Consider the following 18,804-nt stretch of genomic DNA (forward strand, 5'->3'; position numbering starts at 1 on the left):
AAGATTCGTTTGCATGAGTATTTGGGAGTTTTCGCATTGAGCCCATTTATGTATCTTTCTTCCTGTTAGCATTAGTACCCAGAATGAAACTTAATGTTCAAATCTTAGGTCTGCGCCATCCAGATCATCGACCTGAAGTCTTTTTAATCGACATGGATCGAGACGCCTTCTGCAGCTACCGGAATGGCTATCAAACAGTGATTCGCTTGTCATCCAAAGCCTAGGCCACTGTCGTGGACCCTTCGACGTTCACTGATAATCGAATGAGTGTGAGCAAGTGTTTCACCATGTGATACTTTGAGTATAGTAAGCCTTCATCTGTTGGTACTGCTGGATTGATAAAATTGAGACTGATCACCGCCGTTAATACCGAAGTCATAAGACATCAACCCGACATCGCGACCTCTGTCGACTTCCATTTGGTCTAAGAGTCGGTCAATCTCATCGCCTGCCTGTGCTTCCAAGTCAACAGGACCATGGCCAGCCACTGGGACAGGAACTGCGGTCCGTATTACGTCGTTCTCAAGAAAATTGAATGGTGCCATTTGCCTAGTCCCAGATGTACTGCTCCCTTGTGATGAGTTATGCGCATTGATGGCCATCTGAGCTTCAATGCTGACATTCATACTAGACTTTCTTGCTCGAGAGCTGGAATGGTAGCCGGAATTCTCCGGGCTCGACATGAATAGAAGCGTTTCAATGGCATCCTTTTCCATAAGTGCGTTCTGAGATGGTGTTCTTCGCTTTAAAGAAGACCGATTACTTGCTAACGAAGGAGTAGAAGCTTGGAGATTAATCTTGGGACGCAATGGACTTGCATCGACCGTACCGGCCAGTCTAGATCCAGCAGTAAGAACGGTCCTTCCTTCTTGTTCCGAATGATAACGACGGTGTCGGGGCGTTGAAGCATGAGAAGTAGAACCATCGGCTTCATTGGGGTTGGGTCGTCGCCGCACAGTCTTCAATCTATCCCCTGTGACAATATCAACTGGTGATGCAAGCTTGGGAGTTTGCGATAGGGACAATGACTGCGGTCCGGCGTTTGCACCAGCTTGGCCAGTACCGCCGTTCATACCCGAGCTGATGACATGATTGTGTGCCAGTCCTAAGGAGTCGCTATACGGTTGACGGAGTTCTTGGACCGATTGTCTTGTACTCTGCACGCCAGGTATATTTCTCTGCGAAATGTTCTCTCCTTGCGGCCGCAATTGCCGACTTTGTTCTATCTTGGCCGCGGCATACGATAGACGAGCTCGGAGCTGGGCAGATAACTATAAATACTCTAGTTAGTAGGGTTCCCTTCAACTTATATGCTTTGAGATCAATTTCTCACCTCTGCAATTCTGTTCCCCGTGGAGTCCAGACTTGTCGTTCGCGAGTGAGCCCTAAATTCATTGGACGGCAGTGTCCGGCTTGGACTCTCGTACACAACCGGTTTTATCTCACCCGTCACGCTCCTCTTATGCCCTCGACTGGGTGGTGGTCGTGTGTCATTTCGAGACTTGGAGGGACTTGCTAGCTGGTCTCGTACATGGCCATTGGTAAGCGGTTCTGCGTACACCGACTGCGGCCTTGGCTCTCTATGAATCCTTGTATCCATTGAAAATGAAGAGTCGCCCACCGCAGCAGGTATTGTGCGTTGTTGTTGGCCAGGAATGCCCTCTGTTGACATGGCTGCTGCCTTCGGAGTGAGAATGCTGGCATCCATCGCAATGGAAGACGCGGGACGCGATCTCCGCGGATATCTTCAGAGCCAGCGATAAACCCTGGTCTGCTCGATATCTGTGGACAGACCCAATGGTCTCCAGAATATGGTGAATCCGGGAAAATGCTCATGCAATGATCGAGGAAGACTGAAGTGCAAGGTGTTTGGATATTCCTGAGTTGTCTGGGCACATAAACTGCTACATATGCAGGCAGTTGCGACCCGCGCCAATTGCACGCGATAAATCCAGCCTAACCCAAAACTATCCACAATCAATTCCTGGAGGATCAAGCACAACGATGATCTCCCTGAGCAATTGTGACAGGCCAGGTATTGATTAAACAAAGTACCAGTCACTGCCCTGTTTGTGGGAAAATTTTGTGTAGGAAAAGCCTCGAGATATTTCACAGGAGGGAGTCCTAGGTAGGAGAGCAGCACACCCAGCATTTTATATTATGCAGATTATTGCTAACTATATATACCAGAGGATACGTATATCCATAGATTGATTTCCCCTGGATATTTGACACACAAAGAAAAACTGAAGAAATTTATGATAGAATTGTTTAAGCGCTGAAGGAGATACCCGATATTCTTCACCGTTGACGGAAAGGAGAGGGAGGAGTCAAGAAAGAATTTGATAATATCCTCAAAGAGTTGTGGAGCAAATGTCACTATATCCCCCGAACGAGTCCAAGAGGGTAGGATTGAATCGAGTTTCGCTGTGTCTTTGAATATTGGCAAGGATGGGTTCTGTGTCCCTAAAGAGACCAATTAGTCAGGCATAAACTGGAATACCCTATCTAGGTAATCGATGGAGTGTTGCGATAGGATCTTTAACAAGAAATCAGGGCGAATTTATGGTGGGTACACTATCAACATGTTGAAATCGAGACAAACAATAGTTGTTTGGGTGTCGATAAATCAGTTGTTGAGTGAAAAAGATTGGGAGAAAATGGAGAAACGCGTCCGTGTCGCGGGTCACGTGATTAATTGGGGCCTTCTATTCCAGGCATCAGTTACTGACGAGGTTCGACTGTACAGAGATTTGTACGAGTGAGATGCAGAATGAGAATGATTTGTCTATGTTTATATACACATGAATAGGTGGTATATTGCAAACTTTTCATGTCACACCAAGACAAGCAAACAAGACTGATGAACGCCCAAAATGCATCGGCAAACAAGATTATCATAACGCTCACCTGCGCTTTTTACCACCACCTGAATCTCCTTCAGTGTTTTTCCGTTTCTTGCCCTCTTGTCTCCAATATTCACTCTTCTCACGTTTCTCACGCTCGGCTTTCTTGGCCAAGTTCTCTGCCACTTTGGCGCGATACCCCTTTCGGCGCTCCTCCTGTGCTGCGGCACGTTTGGCTCTCTTTTCGTTGTTCATGGTGCTGAGCTTCTGCATGAGGTCGCGTGCTTTCTTCTCTTCTCCACCTAGGACGACTGCTCGCTTCTGCATGTATGTCTGCTCCTTGCGGGGTCGCATTTGAGTGATTTGGGATTTGTAGGGTAAGTCCTTGGCAAGTTGTCGAGGGACACGGAGAGGATTGAAATGGCGCGAGGGGCGTTCAATTGGTTTATATTTCGAGTCTTTTTCAAGGGGCGTTGGGATCCCTTCAGCCCTGCGGACCTCACCCGTCAAGCGCATACCCTGCCAGCCATTTTCCTCGGGTGCACTTTCATCCATATCTAACAAGTTCGTAACAGGGTTGTAGAAACGATGAGGCTTGATCGGATACCAGGCACGGAGAAAAACGATATCGCTCATCAGGATCTTGTCTTCGAAAGTTGCACGGAAATGACCCTCGGGTTTGCTGAGGGCTCTCTTGATCTGGCCCCGAATGCCAGACACTGTACGAATGGCGGCACCTTCGAACTTGGTAATTTCCAGTGAAGAATTGAACATGTCCCGAATGAAAGCAGTATTGCGGAAGATCTTGTACGGATAACCGGTGAGTTTGAGTTTCTTCACAATCTCCGTGCTCTCGTCTACGTTGAGAACCACGCCAGTAGCAGCAATTCGGAAACCGGGGATTTTGTTCGAAAAGGACTGCACACAACAGAAACCAGTGTTAGGAGCGACTAGGGGTCCGTAAAAGGTTCCGAAACAGTGCATGTGCTCCGGTGTATACTTCAACATGCGGTTGCGTGTACGCGAGTCCGAAATACTATAGATCGGGAGACTCTGGAAGCGACGCCAACCAAGAGAGAAGATAAGCGGATCATTAGTCTTGAGAATCTTCTTATGCCATCGGTGTCTTTTGATCCGCACTTGGACATAGCCGAAACGTTCTTCTGTTGGTGCCAGCCCGCCAACAAGAACGGGATATCGAGGATTGAACTTGGTTGAGAATTCACAAGGGACCTTCTCCAAGACGATACGTGCGTAGGTACCTGCTCGGAAACCTTCTGCGCGAGCACGGGAGATAGCGTCAAGAGACTCAAATTCGGCGCGGTTGATGTCCAACTGTTTTTGCAGCTGAGCTTTTTGAGCGTCATACCAATCATCTTCTCCAAACTCATTATCGCCCTTGCTTTCGTTTCGATCGCCGTTCCTGGCATTAGCGAAGCCTTCTCTGTCTTCTTCTTCGAATCGCAACTTGAGCTCTTCTTTCCTCTTGGCATTTCGCTCTCGCTCGGCCTCGAGGTCCACTTCACCTTCAACTTTCTCTTCGGCTCGGCTCCCCTCCTCATCGCCTGAACCTTCATCAAAGCCATTGAAGACTTCGCCGGTCTCAAGATCCTCAAAAGCACCGTCTCCCTCGTCTGATAGTCCATCACCCGAGCCGTCTTCCTCGTCTTCGTCGTCACTGCCATCAGCACCTAATCTGGCCGTAGCAAACCGACGTCGTAAGGCTTCGACAGCATCTTGATCCGACCATTTCTTCTCCAGTTCGGCATAGTCAAAGTCGGGTATTGTTCGATCTTCCCATTCTTCTTCCTTTTCAGCGTCGGTCTTTTTGAAGAAATCTTCTTCCTCATCCTCTATATTCTCCTCATCTTGCTCGTTATCTTCACCTTTCCATCTCGCTATCACCTCGGCAGGCGAGATAGATTCGTCATAAAGCATGCGCGTAAGGTCAATGACGCGGTATGCAGGCTTCTTCCCATGAAGAGCTTTAGCATTCTTTAGCATATTGCTCTTCCACCGAACTGCACCGTCTTCGTCATCCTCTGATATATCTTCATCTTCTTCGGGGTCGTCAAACTCTTGATCTTCCACAGAAGAAATGGAACCAAGGTCTGAATCGCTGTCTGCGAAAGCGAAATCACCTTCTTTTTCATTGATATCACCATTCTGCTTCTCACGAACATGTCGGGTCAAGTCAGGTGGTGCTTCGAATTCAGCTTCGTCGCCAGAATCTGCCTCCTCATCGAAATCCTCATCGGCTAAGTCACCCTCCACCTCATCTTCATCATCCCCGCTTCCAAACCCTTCGTCTTCTTCTTCGGAGACATAGCCATCGTCATTCATTGCCCGAACATGCCGCCTTTCTTTTCGGCCAGTGTCAGCCTCAGCGTCTACCTTTGAGATTGCTCCACCGCCTTTGAACAGTTGAAGACCATCTTCGGCCTCTCCGAGTAGTTTGCGTTCGTTTTGGAGACCCATAACAAGTTGCTCCCCTAATCCTCCGTCCTCGTCGTCTTCATCTGCCTCCCGGTTGAAAGTCGCGGACTTGACATCAATGTAAACCGCATCTTTATCAATCAAAACACCACCAACATCCGACATCGGAGCGAACAACAACTTTTGCTTCTCTCCCAATCTCTTCCGTCCTCCTTTGCCCGTCGCTTTAGCTATTTGCTGGTCCATATAAGGCGTAGGACAAGGATCAGGTAAAGATTCAATGGCTGAGACTGTAAGATCGCCGACACCAGGAACATGGACACGGGCACCTTGAGCAGGAAAATTTGTTCCACGCAGGTAGCCATATAATGCTATTGTACGATCGCATTTTTCGTCCTTTTCAATCTCAGTTGGCGGCGTGATGTCAAGAAACCGATCGGCGAGAGCGTAAGGATGCGAATTACGCCATACAAGAGGACGCGGGTTTTTCATCACGGAAAGGAATCGAGATAGATTGTGGATTTCACGATCTGGGTACCGGCCATTGACGACTCCAGATAGATAAAATAGTTTCGCACCCTGATATAATTCACTCCAGAAACGATGTTTCAATCTTTTTTTGGCGGCTTGCAATGTGCTTTGCTTCTTAAAAAGGTCGAGATGGGTGAGGATTCCAAAGACATTACCAGGCATACCACTGGATGCCAGAACGTTTAAAAACTCCATAGTCTCCATCTCAAATCCGTAGTTGCCGTCAATCATCAGCAACACTATATCTGCAATCTTCGCGACATCGATCATGCTTGCCAACGAGTCTGAAGGACATTCTAGAAACGTCAAGCGTCGGCGCTTCGATGTAACGACCGTAAGAGGGCCTGTCGGAGAACTTAAGGTTTGTTTCGAGTATCGTCTTATCAATGACTTGATCAGTGTAGTCTTGCCAACTCCAGGAGGCCCAACGACTGTAACGATGATTGGTGGTGCCTCCTCGGGGAGGCGATCGACGAGAGGTACATGTAGACGTTTTTCCTTGAGTTCGTGGGACCTTGCAGCCTGTCTTTTACCCTTTCCAGGATTCGAAAAAGCGAAAGCTTTCGGATTTTGACCTATATCGATAAGCAGATATGTCAGCTCAAAAATCCTACTGATCTAATGGAAGGAAGTATGTAGACAAGAAAGATTTTTATATCAGATCGCATACCTTCATATTTTTTCTTCTCCTTTGTCTTGTGATGAGTTCGATTCTTCTGGTCCTCCATCTTGAAAGAAAACTAGGATGACAGACGCCGTCTAAAATCTCTTTTGGCCTGCAGATCGAGAAGAAAATAAATTGTGCCGAAACGAGCAGCTGCAAGATCGTTCCAGCCGAGTAACTTATCAAAATAATTTCTTCATTATCGGACGGAACAACCTTCTTCCAGTCCGCGGAAAAGAAAAGCTTGGACACTGGGACAAGCTAATATATATTAGGAAAGTGGCTCCTAATATCAACCAATGAGATTCGACCTACTATGTGAGTCAATCATCAAATAAATTCACTTCAACCTTTCTCTGGGACTGGTGGTATATAAACGTTGTCCAGAGTGATAAGTCCGCACTAAAATCGACGCGCTATGACTTCCAGATCTCCCCGACGACCGCCACCGGCGTATACTGCGCCTGCTACGGCTACCGTTTACGCATCTTCACCCGTCTATAGGAAAATCGCAGCCACGGCAGCCGAGTCGTCTGCTCGCAAATTGGAGACTACGTTCACGATTGGTCCGTGTTCCGGACAGGCGTGGGTTGTTAAAGCAGGCCAGGTATGTCGATTGACGACGCCAGAGGGACCGCAGGTGGGAGATCTCAACATCTGGAATGCACATAATCCTCGCGAACGTATGTGGGCGGCGCGAACCCGTCAAATTCACAGCTCGCATGTCTCGGTTGGCGACCGCCTATGGTCCAATCTGCCATATCTACGACCATTGGTGACTATTACTGGTGATTCCCTTGCCGGAGGTCAATTGCACAACGTTTTGGATGCGGAAGGGAATAAGCTGGAAGGCAAAGGCTTTGGAACAACTCAGTGGGGAGGTCGAGTTCACGATTTGCTAGGAACACGGTGCGACCCGTACGTGAATTTGCTCATGGGCGGAGAAACCTTTGATTTCCACTGTCATTCGAACTTGACTCGCGCAGTGGTTCCTTTTGGCTTGACGGAGTTTGACGTACACGACGTGCTCAATGTGTTTCAAGTGACGGGCTTGGATGAGCAAGGGAAGTACTTTATGGAGACATCGCCTGCACGACCCGGGGAGTATTTTGAATTCTTTGCAGAAGTAGATGTACTCTGCGCGCTTTCAGCGTGTCCAGGTGGTAAGCAGGCTTTGAATGAGTGCTACGTATACACAATACACAGTACTAATCTATGATAGGCGATCTTTCGCAGTGGGGCTGGGAAGGAAAGGAAGGAAGCGATATGGCGGCAACGTGCCGTCCTCTGGGGGTAGAAGTCTACAGTCTCGTCGATACGGAGATCATGAAAGATTGGAAGCAACCGGAAAGCCCTGGTTACAAGGGAATGCACGGGCTGAAAATGCCACCGAGGGAGGATCGCAAAGACAACAAGCATGTTGGTGTGTAGCTTGACAAACTACACAATTAGGAAGTGGACAGGTTGCTAAATAATGCAATTGACTTCATTTCAGCTGTAAGGAAAGGAATGAGGAGATGCGGGACAGTCGGAAAAGTTGAAGGGCCGAAGTGGGGCCTGGGTCCTGGGGCATCTATGCCACGTGACAACCCCGCGACAGACGCCAAGACGTGCGTCATTTATCAAGGTCCATCATGCAAGTCATTTATTCCTTTCTTATATATCGACAGGACTAAGACGAAATGCAATATAACAAACCATCAGCCGGGTAAGTTGGTAGATGTTACTGTGCTGACTCATAGCAGCTGTGACATCAGACCTGACTAGCCTCCGATAAGATAGCGACATCCCACTTCTCATGGCAGTCAGTCTGTCAGACAGTCAGTGTAAACAGAGACAAAGTAGAGTAAACGGTATAAAAACACCTTCTTATCTCAGTTTAGCCGGGTGTTCTTTGTGTGGTTGATGTCGAACGACGTACTTCCAAGGTGATTTGCGGTTGCCTTGGTTCCCCCCCTCCCCCTTCCTTCCCATTATAAATAAGAAACCGTGCCGTGACACCGAATAGCCTGATATCTGCCATCTTCTTCTCTCTTCTCTTTTTCTTTCCTTCTTCTTTCTTTTCATCAACCACCATTCTCTTGACTTGCTGCATCATCTTCAATCTCTTAAGCTCTCATTGCAACACACATACACATAAACTCACGATGACTCTCTACAATGTAAGTTATTTATTCTTCCCGGACATATACTAAGAACCAGGCTGACTAGGTACCTTGTTAGGTTACCCTCAAAGAGTCTGCTTCTCCTGCCGAGCTTGAAAAGTACTACCCCGGCTATATTTTCGATAATTGCCTTATCTACACGATCAAGTTCGGACACTGACATTTGAACAGAGCCAAGGAGAAAGCACGCGCTGAAGGAGGTACTATCAAGCACGAATACACCTTGATCAAGGGATTTACGTGAGTAACCATGTCTATAGTCAACACAAATCCAGAGACTAACCGGACTCGCACAGCGTCGAATACCCCGACGACCATGTGAACGTCCTCGAGAGCAACGAACATCTCCACGTCGAGCAAGACGGGAAGGTCTCCACTCAGTAAAACGATAGCGGCCATGCCGACGCGCGCCAGAGGACTACCTAAGAGAAACCGAACTGGCGATCAACCCGAGCATACGCATCTACAGGTCAAGCTGTCGGGGGAAGACTACAGTCGGCATTTCTCTCGATTTCCGCCTACTTGCATTGCGGCACTGAAGATATGAAACGCCACGGTTCCGGAAAAATGGATCAACTGACCGTCTGTTATTTCTCTTCCTTCCCGTTGGCCAACGAACACGAGCCTGCTTATTTTATGATGATAACGAAAATGTGTGTGTTTGACTATAGCAGATATTGTACGCATAATGAGACATCTGTTGTTTCTTTCTGCAGCCAATACTAGTGAATAACTAGTCCGTAACGACTATCCGACATAGTAGTGCTCCTGAGTCTGAACTACACAGACCATCATTATGAAGCCCCGCGTAACAGTAGCTAAGTATACATGTTCGCATAGATCCAATAGTCAAGTAATCATAAATGCTAGCCGCGATAAGCCTGTGGTCGCGCATTGCCCTAAAGATGTATTGCAACAATGCGAAACCAGCCATCGAGCCAATCGATACGCCTGATAGCAGTTATGTACCTTCTGAACAGTCATAACAATGACTACTTGGAATTTTTTTGACTGGGAATATATTCCGCATTTCTGATTGGCCAGGGTAAGGGTCGGTCATGTGACAATGACGCATCGCTGTGCGGCAACCGACGGGGTTTGCCTAAGGCTATCCGCGGAGGTTCTTTATCTTGACTCCAGACACCGATCCTCATCTGATCATCTCTTGCCTCGGCCGGTCTTTGTTGCGTCTTTGTTAATTTACACCGTGAGAATGATAACTTGAAGAAACAACTATGGAAAATAGAATCCCTCGTCTTATAGGGACGCTTCCGCGATCAAGACGCGGGCTTGCGCGTTCCATCCGGCGACAGCATCACGCCACCTCGACTTCGAATAGCTGGCAAAAACCTCCGGCATGGGCTAATGTAGCAGAGGATGAGATTGCTAGACTGGCGGCTTTACGACGTCGTCCATTGACTTTGACAGATCTTCTCAAGTGGGATTGAATTATCTAATATTGTGTGTGGTCAAATTGCTGATTACTTCTCCAGGCATGGCCAACCTCCATTATCGAAACAGGCTCTTCTCGATTCCGCCAATTTCACTCTCTCGCTTCTTCCAGCGCGTCTGGCTTATCGAATACAATGTTTAAGAAATCTACCATTCATTGTAGTATCCAACCCCCACGTTTCGCAGATCTACAATAATTATCTTCATTCGCTATCAACACTCTTACCATACCAGCAACATCGAATCACCACCCTCGAAGAAGAGAAACAATTCGCGGAAGTGATGGCTGATCTAGTCCAAACACACACGAACACAATACCCATACTGGCCAGAGGATTTCTCGAATGCCGAAAGTATATTAGCGCCGAAGAAGTGACTCGCTTCCTAGATTCACACTTACGAGCCCGAATTGGGACACGACTAATTGCCGAGCAACATCTTGCTCTTCATTTTGCATCTCAGCCGATCAGCGATGACAATCCAAACCCGCCACTTTCACAACGAGAACATGGACCTCCGAATTATATTGGTGTCATTGACACCGCTCTAAAACCCTCGCAGATTGTTCGATCGTGTGAGCACTTTGTGAGCGAGATTTGCGAGTTGAAATATGGTGTTCGACCAACTCTTGAAATTAATGGGGAACCTGACGCAACATTTGCCTATATTCCCGTACATGTCGAGTACATAATTACGGAGTTATTAAAAAATGCATTTCGAGCAGTTGTCGAGTCGGGACAGGAACGTGAACCTATTGAAGTCACCATAGCAGCTGCCCCAGATATCCCAGGCAACCATCTCAACCACATCAATAATATCCCACATCATGCCCGAGACGGTGACGTGGACATTTCCGCCGAAGAAGAGATTCTCGTCGCCAATGAAAACATCCGTCTTACCAATACTTCGTCACAAAGTATCACAATCCGCATCCGGGACCGCGGTGGTGGTATCCCACCTGAAATTCTGTCTCAGGTCTGGTCATACAGCTTCACGACATTTTCCGAGGATAATTCGGCTGGCGGATATAACGGCAACATTGACGCGCTGAATACGATCTCAGGGAGTGGTGGAAATACTAGTACAATTGCTGGATTGGGGTATGGCTTGCCATTGAGTAGGGCCTATGCCGAGTACTTTGGAGGAAGTATTGCCATACAGAGTCTATGGGGATGGGGAACCGATGTATATTTGACTTTATCCGGGGTCGGTCGGATAGGGGAGTAAGTTGTCTGTATAGATATACTATATAGAAGATGAAAAAAAGATGATGATTCGTCTTCGCAACCACCTGTCAGCAGTATGAATATCCCAATCCATGCTGGATGTACTAAATTGAAACTAGATATACAACTTGAAGAGAGAAATGTGCCTTGCATTTCGAACCAACTAACTAAACTACCACAGGCAATGAGTGCTGGGCTTTGGAAATGACACCTTTAGTGATTCTGATCCAACCAATCCCCAAAATTTTGCTCTCGTCCCAAGCATCAGCCACTATGGTCCATTTCACTTCATAATGTACTGAGTGGGACAAGCCTTCACCAACGACAAGAACCGAGGAGAAAGATCAGAGACATCCGGATCAACTTTTAAAGTGTAAAACGGAGATTTATCGATTCGGTCGTAACGACAGTTTGCCCCCTTTCTAACCTTGAAAGTGGAATAGTCCCCGAACAAGATCAACTGAAGAGATGGGATGCCCTCGCGACCAAACGCCCAGTGAGCAAAGTGATCGAGTGCTTTGGTAAATGCCGCGACTGCATTCATGTTAGAGGCTGATTTGCGGAAATGCAGGACACGTAGGCGGTTCCGGTAGGATAGAGGATAGAGGATGCCTCGCTGTATGTTTGTTAGCATCCGTGAAACTAGAGAAACAAGAATATTGATCACTTACCAAGTTTTCTGTCGGGAAACAGCATAACCCAAGAAATTGCAGGTCGGATAGAGTGAATGGATTTTCTCTAGACGAGACAATGACCCCTGAAATTGCATGCAAAAGGTGCATGTCATTAGAACGCCCTTGATTCGGATCTTGCAAGGGAGAAGGACAATCCATTTTAGCTCCAAACTCCATTCTATGATGAACGAAGCCTCTCAGGCTGGTACGACCATGACAAATCGCATGCCAGGCCACGAGTGTTTCAAAATGAGAACTCATCAGACCGTTGCAGATAGAGACAGTCTCAATATGGGGAGAGCGGTTCAGAACTTCAATGATCCCCTTGTGATAGTTGACGTGCCCGGAGTACCACACTAGTTCAAGGTGTTTGAGTCTCAGGGGCCCTTGTACATGTATCATGTGGTGACAAAAAGCGTCCCAACCCTCGCACTGGCGGAGCGTCAATGAAGTCAGAGATGGCAGGTCAACAGCCTGTGCGAGCTTGCTTGCACAAGACAGCAATGAGATCATTTCCAGATGAAGGACTCGAAGTTTTGGGAAAAGCAAACGAACCCAAGGAACCTCATTGAATGGGAAGACTTCCGCACCATCCCATTTACCTTCGTATGGAATAGTGTCTGTTTCTGGCACAATAGCGAGCTCAAGCTCAACCAGTGTGGAGGATGAGGCTTGCAGACCATCCTGGATTTCCCAATAGCTGTCGCATATGGCAGTGTTATTGAGTCCTCGCAGTGAAAGATACTTGAGGCGTTTGAATCCTTCCACATGTAGGTACATCTGAGAAGCTATGCATCCAGGGTTCAACATAAGGCTCAGTTCTTCGAGATCGGGATGTCTGTCTGATAGACGTGCCCAGCGGCCCATGACATAGGGTGACATACAGGTGCCGGTGGCCCAACTGAAATTAAATGTGTCAGTTCTTCCAAGTCTAGAAGTACGATTGGTAGAAAGGGAGGAACTTACATGAATCCTTTCAAGCTGTTTTCGTTCAGAGAGCTCAAGAATTCACCTATTTCTTCACCCTCATCTTCGAAGAAAGAGCCGAAATCCCGATTACGGTGAATACAGAATGCTTGGGGGATTGATGTGCCTTTTACAACAACCCGTTTGACAAATTCAAGACGGTCGAATCTTCCCGAACGGGCCCGGGAGTAAGCTGTCACATCTGTCGGCTCAGATTCACAATTCTTGTTGACGCGAAGGCTGATGTTAACCGTTCGCCATATGAAAGGGATGATAAGGTTGTATAGTCTTGGACAAGCTTGTAGCAGTCGTTCAAGATCCGCCCTTTCTTTGACCTGTCGAATCCACAAGGGAAAGAAGTCAATATCCCGAACTTGATGAACATGCTGAGGGGAATTTTACCTCATTCAAGATCATGCACAGGACCTCTGGGGGGAGAGACAGCAGGGGAGAAGGGTTGATAGACATGTCCCAGAATCTGATCCATCTCAGGCATGTCTGACCATCCCGGGACTGATGGTTCATGCAGATCCAATCCAGGTGGGCTTTTCGGTTCTTTGTAGCCGGGTTGATAGAGACATAATAGATGCTTCCATCATCCTCTGGAGGCATGATATAGAAGACAACACGGCAGTAGTTCCCACCAGTGAGTGAAGGGCGAGGGGGAAAGATGTGAACGTTCGGCATGACTGAATAAGTAACGTTCGGCATGATGAATGAAGTAACAGAAGACATGATGGATGAAGCAAAGGGGAGAGACAAGGATAAAGAGGAGCAAAAAAGTAGGTTGAAGAGAGAGGAGGAAAAAAGTAGGCTGAAGAGAGAGAATGAAGAAGAGGGTGGAAGAGATGAAAAGAAGAAGAAATCGACTGGGAATTCCAGCAGGAAATCAAAACCAAACACATCAGCTCAAAGGAGAGAGCGTACTATTGGCTATACAGAATCCATTGGGGAACGATATCATTTTTGTCGGAGTGTGGCTACGAGTGTGCATGAGAACTATATATGTCTAACAGTGATATAACTTATAGGATTCATACAGATATCTAGGTGTAAAATGGCACTTATAGAATGCAGATTTCAAGGAAGTATTAAAGACAGATCTCTGTCTAAAGATCCCTAGGGTTATAGATGGAAGCGTTTCTTTTCATAGCTAATACAAATATGTGTGTGATTTAAGGGTTCATAATCTCTTTGATATCCGCGAAATCCTAAGAAAAAGGAGAAAGGAAGAAGATGAGATATTAGAACAGGTTATATCTCTAGAAGGATTCTCAAGCTACTTATACTTGGGATTTTGCTGCTAGTACATAAAAATGTAAGAAACTAACATAAAGATCTTTTGTATCTGTGGACAAATGAAACAGGAGGCTGGATATGTGAAGATTTCCTATGTTAACAATATCTGGCTAACTAAAGCAGCTTACCCATAATTCAGCTGTAATAGAGCTGAAAGACTAAATAAAGACTTAAAGACCTATTAAGCAGATCTATTTGTCTTCCCATCCACATGTAGAATTGTAGATGAGATAGACAAAAATAGTCACGTGCCCTCCTGTGCCCTATCCAATCATTCCAATGCACTGCTACAGTGACTGAGAATTAAACCCATATGAGTTATTTCACGAACCCGTAAAGTGTTTTATTTGGATAGAAAAGTCACACACATACAAACGCACAAACAGCCCTGGAGCCAAAATGAGCACTTTTGGTGTGGCAAATACTGAGCAATGACTCAGGTGAGAATATCCAGCGAAGTCTGGCAAGGAGCTGGAGCTCATGATGAACAAAAAAATACTGTTGCTTCTTCGATACTTGATTTCTTGATGGAAATAGCACCAGACGATGCTGGAGGAAGATACTCAGTCATTTTCATAGAAAGAAAGTAATGATGCCAAAGTCACCAACTTATTGGATCAATGAATGCTAGTATGTATACAGATGCAAGAATCAAAACGATTTTGAGAAAAAATACTGAGACATTTCCGCATGAAAGTTGACAAAGCAAAAGCCAACGATTCCAATGAAAGAAAGACGACTTTTCCAGTTCTTTGTGGACATTTTCCGTTCAAAAGTCCAAACCAATATGGGAGACCAAGTCGAACCCATCTACCAATTTATTCTATATTCTCTACTATATCAATCGTCGTATAACATGCTTGCATGAAGTCATCAATCAAACGATCCAACTCTCCTGTGACAACCTCTTCCGATGCTCCCTCCATTAAAGACTCAGCACTCGGGAATCGAACGTCTGGGAATTGCAGAGTCTGACTTGTTGGGCGGCTCATATCGCGAGATGAAGACAAAGAACCAGCTCGTTGACCATTCTGTGAGAGTTCCATTTGAGCAGTCATCGACGTAGCCGTAGTAGCGCTGGGGGTAAGCTCAGGGATATCTTCGTGATCGGGCCCCGGTCCATCTTCAGCAATTACATCATCCTCATGATCCGGACCAGGACCTTCGTCGAGGCTGGAAATGCTGAGTAAAGAGGGTGCTTTGGAAGCCATACGGTGATGAGTGCGTTGAGAACCATCAGGGCTTCGGTCAAATCGGAATGGGTCGTAGTCGCTGAGTGTTGATGCAGCTGTCGACGGACGAGCAATAGCTGCCACATCGATACCATCAACGCTCAGATTATTGTTGATGTGGCCAATGCTAAGGTCAAGGGTCGATTGTTGAGATTGATGGGAAAGGTGAGACTGATGAGTCTGCACATTCGAAGGACGAATAGTATGAGCTGGGGTCTCGTCGTACGTGTAAATATTGTCCTTTTCTGGGATAGGCATCTCGTCGTTCGTGGCGCCGGTCATAACAGGAAACTTCCAGTCACGAGTAGCCCGCTTTTCCTCGGCTGGGGAAATAAATGGCTCAGGATCTGGAACGTGTGCAGGTGACATTTCTGGCTCACTATCCTCAGGGACAACCATAGTGGGAAACTTCCAGTCCATAGTAGGCGGACGGGGTGCGCTGGTTTGAAAATTATCATTTGCATTTTCAACTTCACTGTAGCGGTTGCGTGTTTGATCACCGTCCGAGTTGCGTCCAGAGCGTAAGCTTGATCGATTAGCACGTATTGTATCAGCGTCCGCGAGCTGGAACTGGGAGGCAGTGCCAGCAGCATAGTGAGCAGAATCAAAAGAGCCCAAGTTAATGTCAATGAACGTCGAGGTGACGGACGAGCGATCGGTAGTAGTACGAAGTGGCAAGTCCGACGGTGTTTGCTTTTCTTCGATCGGGATGAAGTCGTTCTTCGTTTCGTATTTGTACGTAGGTTTCTGATCATCAAAAAGACCTTCCATGGCCGCAGCACCTCGTTTCACGCGCTCGTCAAAGTTCGCCTTTTCAATCGGGGTCATTTCGCTAATAGCCATATCATCCATAGAAGGCTCAGGATTCTGCGGGAAAGAAGGCTCATCTCCAGCGAGCTCGGCAAGAGAGGCAGAAAGCTGGTCCAAGTCGAGCACAGAGTAGCGACGTTCAAATCCATCGGTGGTACTGAAGTTCCAGTCTTCTTCAATCGAGGAACTATCTGGGAATTCAGCAGCAGCAGCGCCACCGGGATGGAAAAGAGACATGCGTTGGCCGCCGCGCTGAGACCACTGATAGTAGTTTCGTACCAGCTCGCTTAAGGACTTGGTTGGATAGTCAGCCTCAGAACCTGCAATGTAAGGGTGATTGAGAATGATAGCCATGGTCGGGCGTGTGGCGGGATCTGAGTTCAAGCTGAAAGCGACGATGTTCTTAAGTTCCTGGCTATATTGATCGCCTTCAAGTTTGGGAGTGCTGCGTCCTAGAGAACGTCCAATCTGCATGCGTTCTCGGAGCCCAGCATTGGGCGGGTTACCAGTTGCAAATTCGTATAGGGTACAACCGTATGCCCAGACATCCAGTTCGCTGCCGTATTGATGCGCTTCGCCACCACGCGTCGAGAACATCTCGGGAGGCATCCAGTGAGGAGTACCAATCCAGGTAGATCGTTTGTCGACCTTGGATTGCAGAATACCAGCAACGCCAAAATCGCAAATTTGCAAACGACCCTCTTCGTGGATGAGAATATTCGCAGCCTTCACATCACGGTGGATAATTCCTGCGTCGTGGATTGCGCGAAGACCGCTGGCAAGTTCACGAGCAATGGGAATGATGAACTTTTCTTCAAGCTTGTCTCCCGTTGCACGCATCTAATTTTGTTAGTGATCAAGGACTCCCACAAAACAGATGAGGTAATACATACTAATGTCTTTACACTACCTCCTGGGCAGTACTCGCAAACCACCCACAACTGAGAATGAATGGAAATAGCTTCAATGAGCTTGTTGATATTCTGTGCCCCAGCTTCCTTAGCCTGGTTCATGGCCTTGATCTCGTGGATAAAATCTTTGATCGATTCATCCTTCATATCACGATTCATCTTGTAGTCCAATGTATCAATATCCATGACCTTGATAGCTACCAAATCTCGTGAAGGTAGTTGACGACCTTTGTAGACGCGTCCATAAGCACCTTTACCAATGAGTTCCTCGAATTCGTATGGCGGCACTTCGGTTTTTGCACGTCGACACATCTCATGAACTGCAGCAGCTTGCTCTCTTGCGAGTTTGATGGACTCTGCCTTTTGTTTGGTAAGTGTCGCCATGGCAGATGTTGGGTCTAGAAACTGAGATGTTCGTGGGACCGCCATTTTGACGTGTCGTGACGCTTTGCGTTGAGGCTTGTGGTACGTTGGTGAGGAGTGATAATAGACAGCCTTGGGAGGAGTTAACTCGAAGCGAAGTTTTGAAGGAGGATGTTTTATTGGTAGGCCTTTTGGTAGAGTATATGTTGGTGTTGCTTTGATAGGAGGAATCGGATTAAAGATGAACTGCAACCAGGATAAATTAGAATATGGCAAAGGGTGAGACTGAAACAAGAAATAGAATATGAACATCTGAACAGCTCTTAGTGTTCAAGTGAAATAAACCAGAGATTCCACTTACTTTTTCGCGCTTTATGCCAAGGATCACACTATCCCCCTTGCTACTGACAGACCTGGTAGATGCTGTCGCCGAGATCCCTTTGTTTTTGTGAACTGATGCACTCCAATCAGTAATAACAGGAGGGAATAGCCGGGTAGGAGGATGCCTCCTAACAGCGTCGTGAAAATAGAGAGATCTAGATAAGAGTTAGTGCATTGCTAAAAATAGTGATCTATAACGACAACATACTTCTTGATTTGACGATTCGATGCAGGTTTCTGAGATCTAACATGCAAAGGCAGAAACGGATCTGGGGAGGGCTCAATGTGCAGATGGCTTGGATCTAAATCAGGTATCAAGTGCTCAAGCGAAGGCCTTTTAGAAGGATTCTGGTAAATAGATTTTCGAGAGAGTGATACAGAAGCACCCGCAGATCCTTGATCGGGATGTTCGACAAATGGGTCGAACAAGGGTGAATGCCTAACGATTGTATGGAGTTCTTCAGAATCCCGGCGCACGAGGGCTATCTGAGGATGTCTCTGTTTATTTCTCCTCTGCTTTTTACTGTTAAGAGGTAGGAAATATGTCAGTATATAATATGTAACAAAACCCAGTGAGATCAGTAGACGAACTTTAGGCCACGAAGAACTCGCCGAATCCAACTCAGCTTCCGATTTCCTGGCTTTGGAGTTAGGAAAACGTGCCTCGAAGGTTTAGAAAGACAAGACATGATGATATGAGATGTTTGAAGAGTAGATGAGATGAATTTGAGGGGCAATTGAGTCGTACAAAGGGGTATATTTGAAGGAAAAGTTGTGGAGAGAGGATAGAAGAAATAGGTGGTGGGGAGATGAAGAGAAATTACTTACAGAAAAAGCCCTCTCAAAAT

The 18,804-nt window shown here is 46.7% G+C and overlaps 7 protein-coding genes across 7 annotated transcripts, besides 2 other annotated features; 3 read left to right on the top strand and 4 right to left on the bottom strand.

Annotated features, from left to right (window-relative positions):
• Positions 1-314: 314 nt before the first annotated feature.
• Positions 315-1,708, bottom strand: TSTA_057090 (uncharacterized protein; the record flags this gene model as incomplete). Its single annotated transcript, XM_002487279.1, has 2 exons — positions 315-1,271; positions 1,334-1,708. 2 exons carry the CDS (start codon positions 1,706-1,708, stop codon positions 315-317), a joined length of 1,332 nt encoding a protein of 443 aa, XP_002487324.1.
• A 1,120-nt stretch (positions 1,709-2,828) lies between these two features.
• Positions 2,829-6,541, bottom strand: TSTA_057100 (ribosome biogenesis protein (Bms1), putative; the record flags this gene model as incomplete). Its single annotated transcript, XM_002487280.1, has 2 exons — positions 2,829-6,388; positions 6,484-6,541. 2 exons carry the CDS (start codon positions 6,539-6,541, stop codon positions 2,907-2,909), a joined length of 3,540 nt encoding a protein of 1,179 aa, XP_002487325.1. The 3' UTR covers positions 2,829-2,906.
• A 294-nt stretch (positions 6,542-6,835) lies between these two features.
• On the top strand, positions 6,836-7,976 carry TSTA_057110 (uncharacterized protein). The gene is made up of 2 exons (XM_002487281.1): positions 6,836-7,640; positions 7,700-7,976. Exons 1-2 carry the CDS (start codon positions 6,896-6,898, stop codon positions 7,906-7,908), a joined length of 954 nt encoding a protein of 317 aa, XP_002487326.1. The 5' UTR covers positions 6,836-6,895; the 3' UTR covers positions 7,909-7,976.
• Positions 7,977-8,064: 88 nt separating this feature from the next.
• Positions 8,065-9,402, top strand: TSTA_057120 (uncharacterized protein). The gene is made up of 4 exons (XM_002487282.1): positions 8,065-8,639; positions 8,701-8,741; positions 8,814-8,882; positions 8,939-9,402. Exons 1-4 carry the CDS (start codon positions 8,625-8,627, stop codon positions 9,024-9,026), a joined length of 213 nt encoding a protein of 70 aa, XP_002487327.1. The 5' UTR covers positions 8,065-8,624; the 3' UTR covers positions 9,027-9,402.
• Positions 8,500-8,542: a sequence feature (T-rich).
• Positions 9,403-9,784: 382 nt separating the features above from the next.
• On the top strand, positions 9,785-11,468 carry TSTA_057130 (mitochondrial pyruvate dehydrogenase kinase, putative). The gene is made up of 2 exons (XM_002487283.1): positions 9,785-10,080; positions 10,136-11,468. The coding sequence occupies exons 1-2, from the start codon at positions 9,878-9,880 to the stop codon at positions 11,319-11,321; spliced, it is 1,389 nt and encodes a 462-aa protein (XP_002487328.1). The 5' UTR covers positions 9,785-9,877; the 3' UTR covers positions 11,322-11,468.
• A 135-nt stretch (positions 11,469-11,603) lies between these two features.
• Positions 11,604-13,671, bottom strand: TSTA_057140 (uncharacterized protein; the record flags this gene model as incomplete). Its single annotated transcript, XM_002487284.1, has 4 exons — positions 11,604-11,936; positions 11,992-12,895; positions 12,961-13,295; positions 13,363-13,671. The coding sequence occupies 4 exons, from the start codon at positions 13,669-13,671 to the stop codon at positions 11,604-11,606; spliced, it is 1,881 nt and encodes a 626-aa protein (XP_002487329.1).
• Positions 13,672-13,708: 37 nt separating this feature from the next.
• Positions 13,709-13,824: a sequence feature (GA-rich).
• Positions 13,825-15,077: 1,253 nt separating this feature from the next.
• Positions 15,078-17,641, bottom strand: TSTA_057150 (protein kinase, putative; the record flags this gene model as incomplete). Its single annotated transcript, XM_002487285.1, has 2 exons — positions 15,078-17,141; positions 17,195-17,641. The coding sequence occupies 2 exons, from the start codon at positions 17,639-17,641 to the stop codon at positions 15,078-15,080; spliced, it is 2,511 nt and encodes an 836-aa protein (XP_002487330.1).
• Between the last annotated feature and the right edge of the window lie 1,163 nt (positions 17,642-18,804).

This window comes from Talaromyces stipitatus, genomic scaffold, assembly GCF_000003125.1.
Source record: "Talaromyces stipitatus ATCC 10500 scf_1105507295487 genomic scaffold, whole genome shotgun sequence".
In the NCBI taxonomy this organism is placed as follows: domain Eukaryota; kingdom Fungi; phylum Ascomycota; class Eurotiomycetes; order Eurotiales; family Trichocomaceae; genus Talaromyces; species Talaromyces stipitatus.

Excerpts from the sequence above, each read along its gene's own strand:
- TSTA_057110 (XM_002487281.1), top strand. The coding sequence starts at position 6,896 with ATGACTTCCAGATCTCCCCGACGACCGCCACCGGCGTATACTGCGCCT. Across the intron at positions 7,641-7,699 it reads GCTTTCAGCGTGTCCAGGTG|GCGATCTTTCGCAGTGGGGC; the intron begins GTAAGCAGGCTT and ends AATCTATGATAG.
- TSTA_057120 (XM_002487282.1), top strand. Across the intron at positions 8,742-8,813 it reads TCTCCTGCCGAGCTTGAAAA|AGCCAAGGAGAAAGCACGCG; the intron begins GTACTACCCCGG and ends ACATTTGAACAG. Across the intron at positions 8,883-8,938 it reads ACCTTGATCAAGGGATTTAC|CGTCGAATACCCCGACGACC; the intron begins GTGAGTAACCAT and ends GGACTCGCACAG.
- TSTA_057130 (XM_002487283.1), top strand. The coding sequence starts at position 9,878 with ATGGAAAATAGAATCCCTCGTCTTATAGGGACGCTTCCGCGATCAAGA. Across the intron at positions 10,081-10,135 it reads ACTTTGACAGATCTTCTCAA|GCATGGCCAACCTCCATTAT; the intron begins GTGGGATTGAAT and ends TTACTTCTCCAG.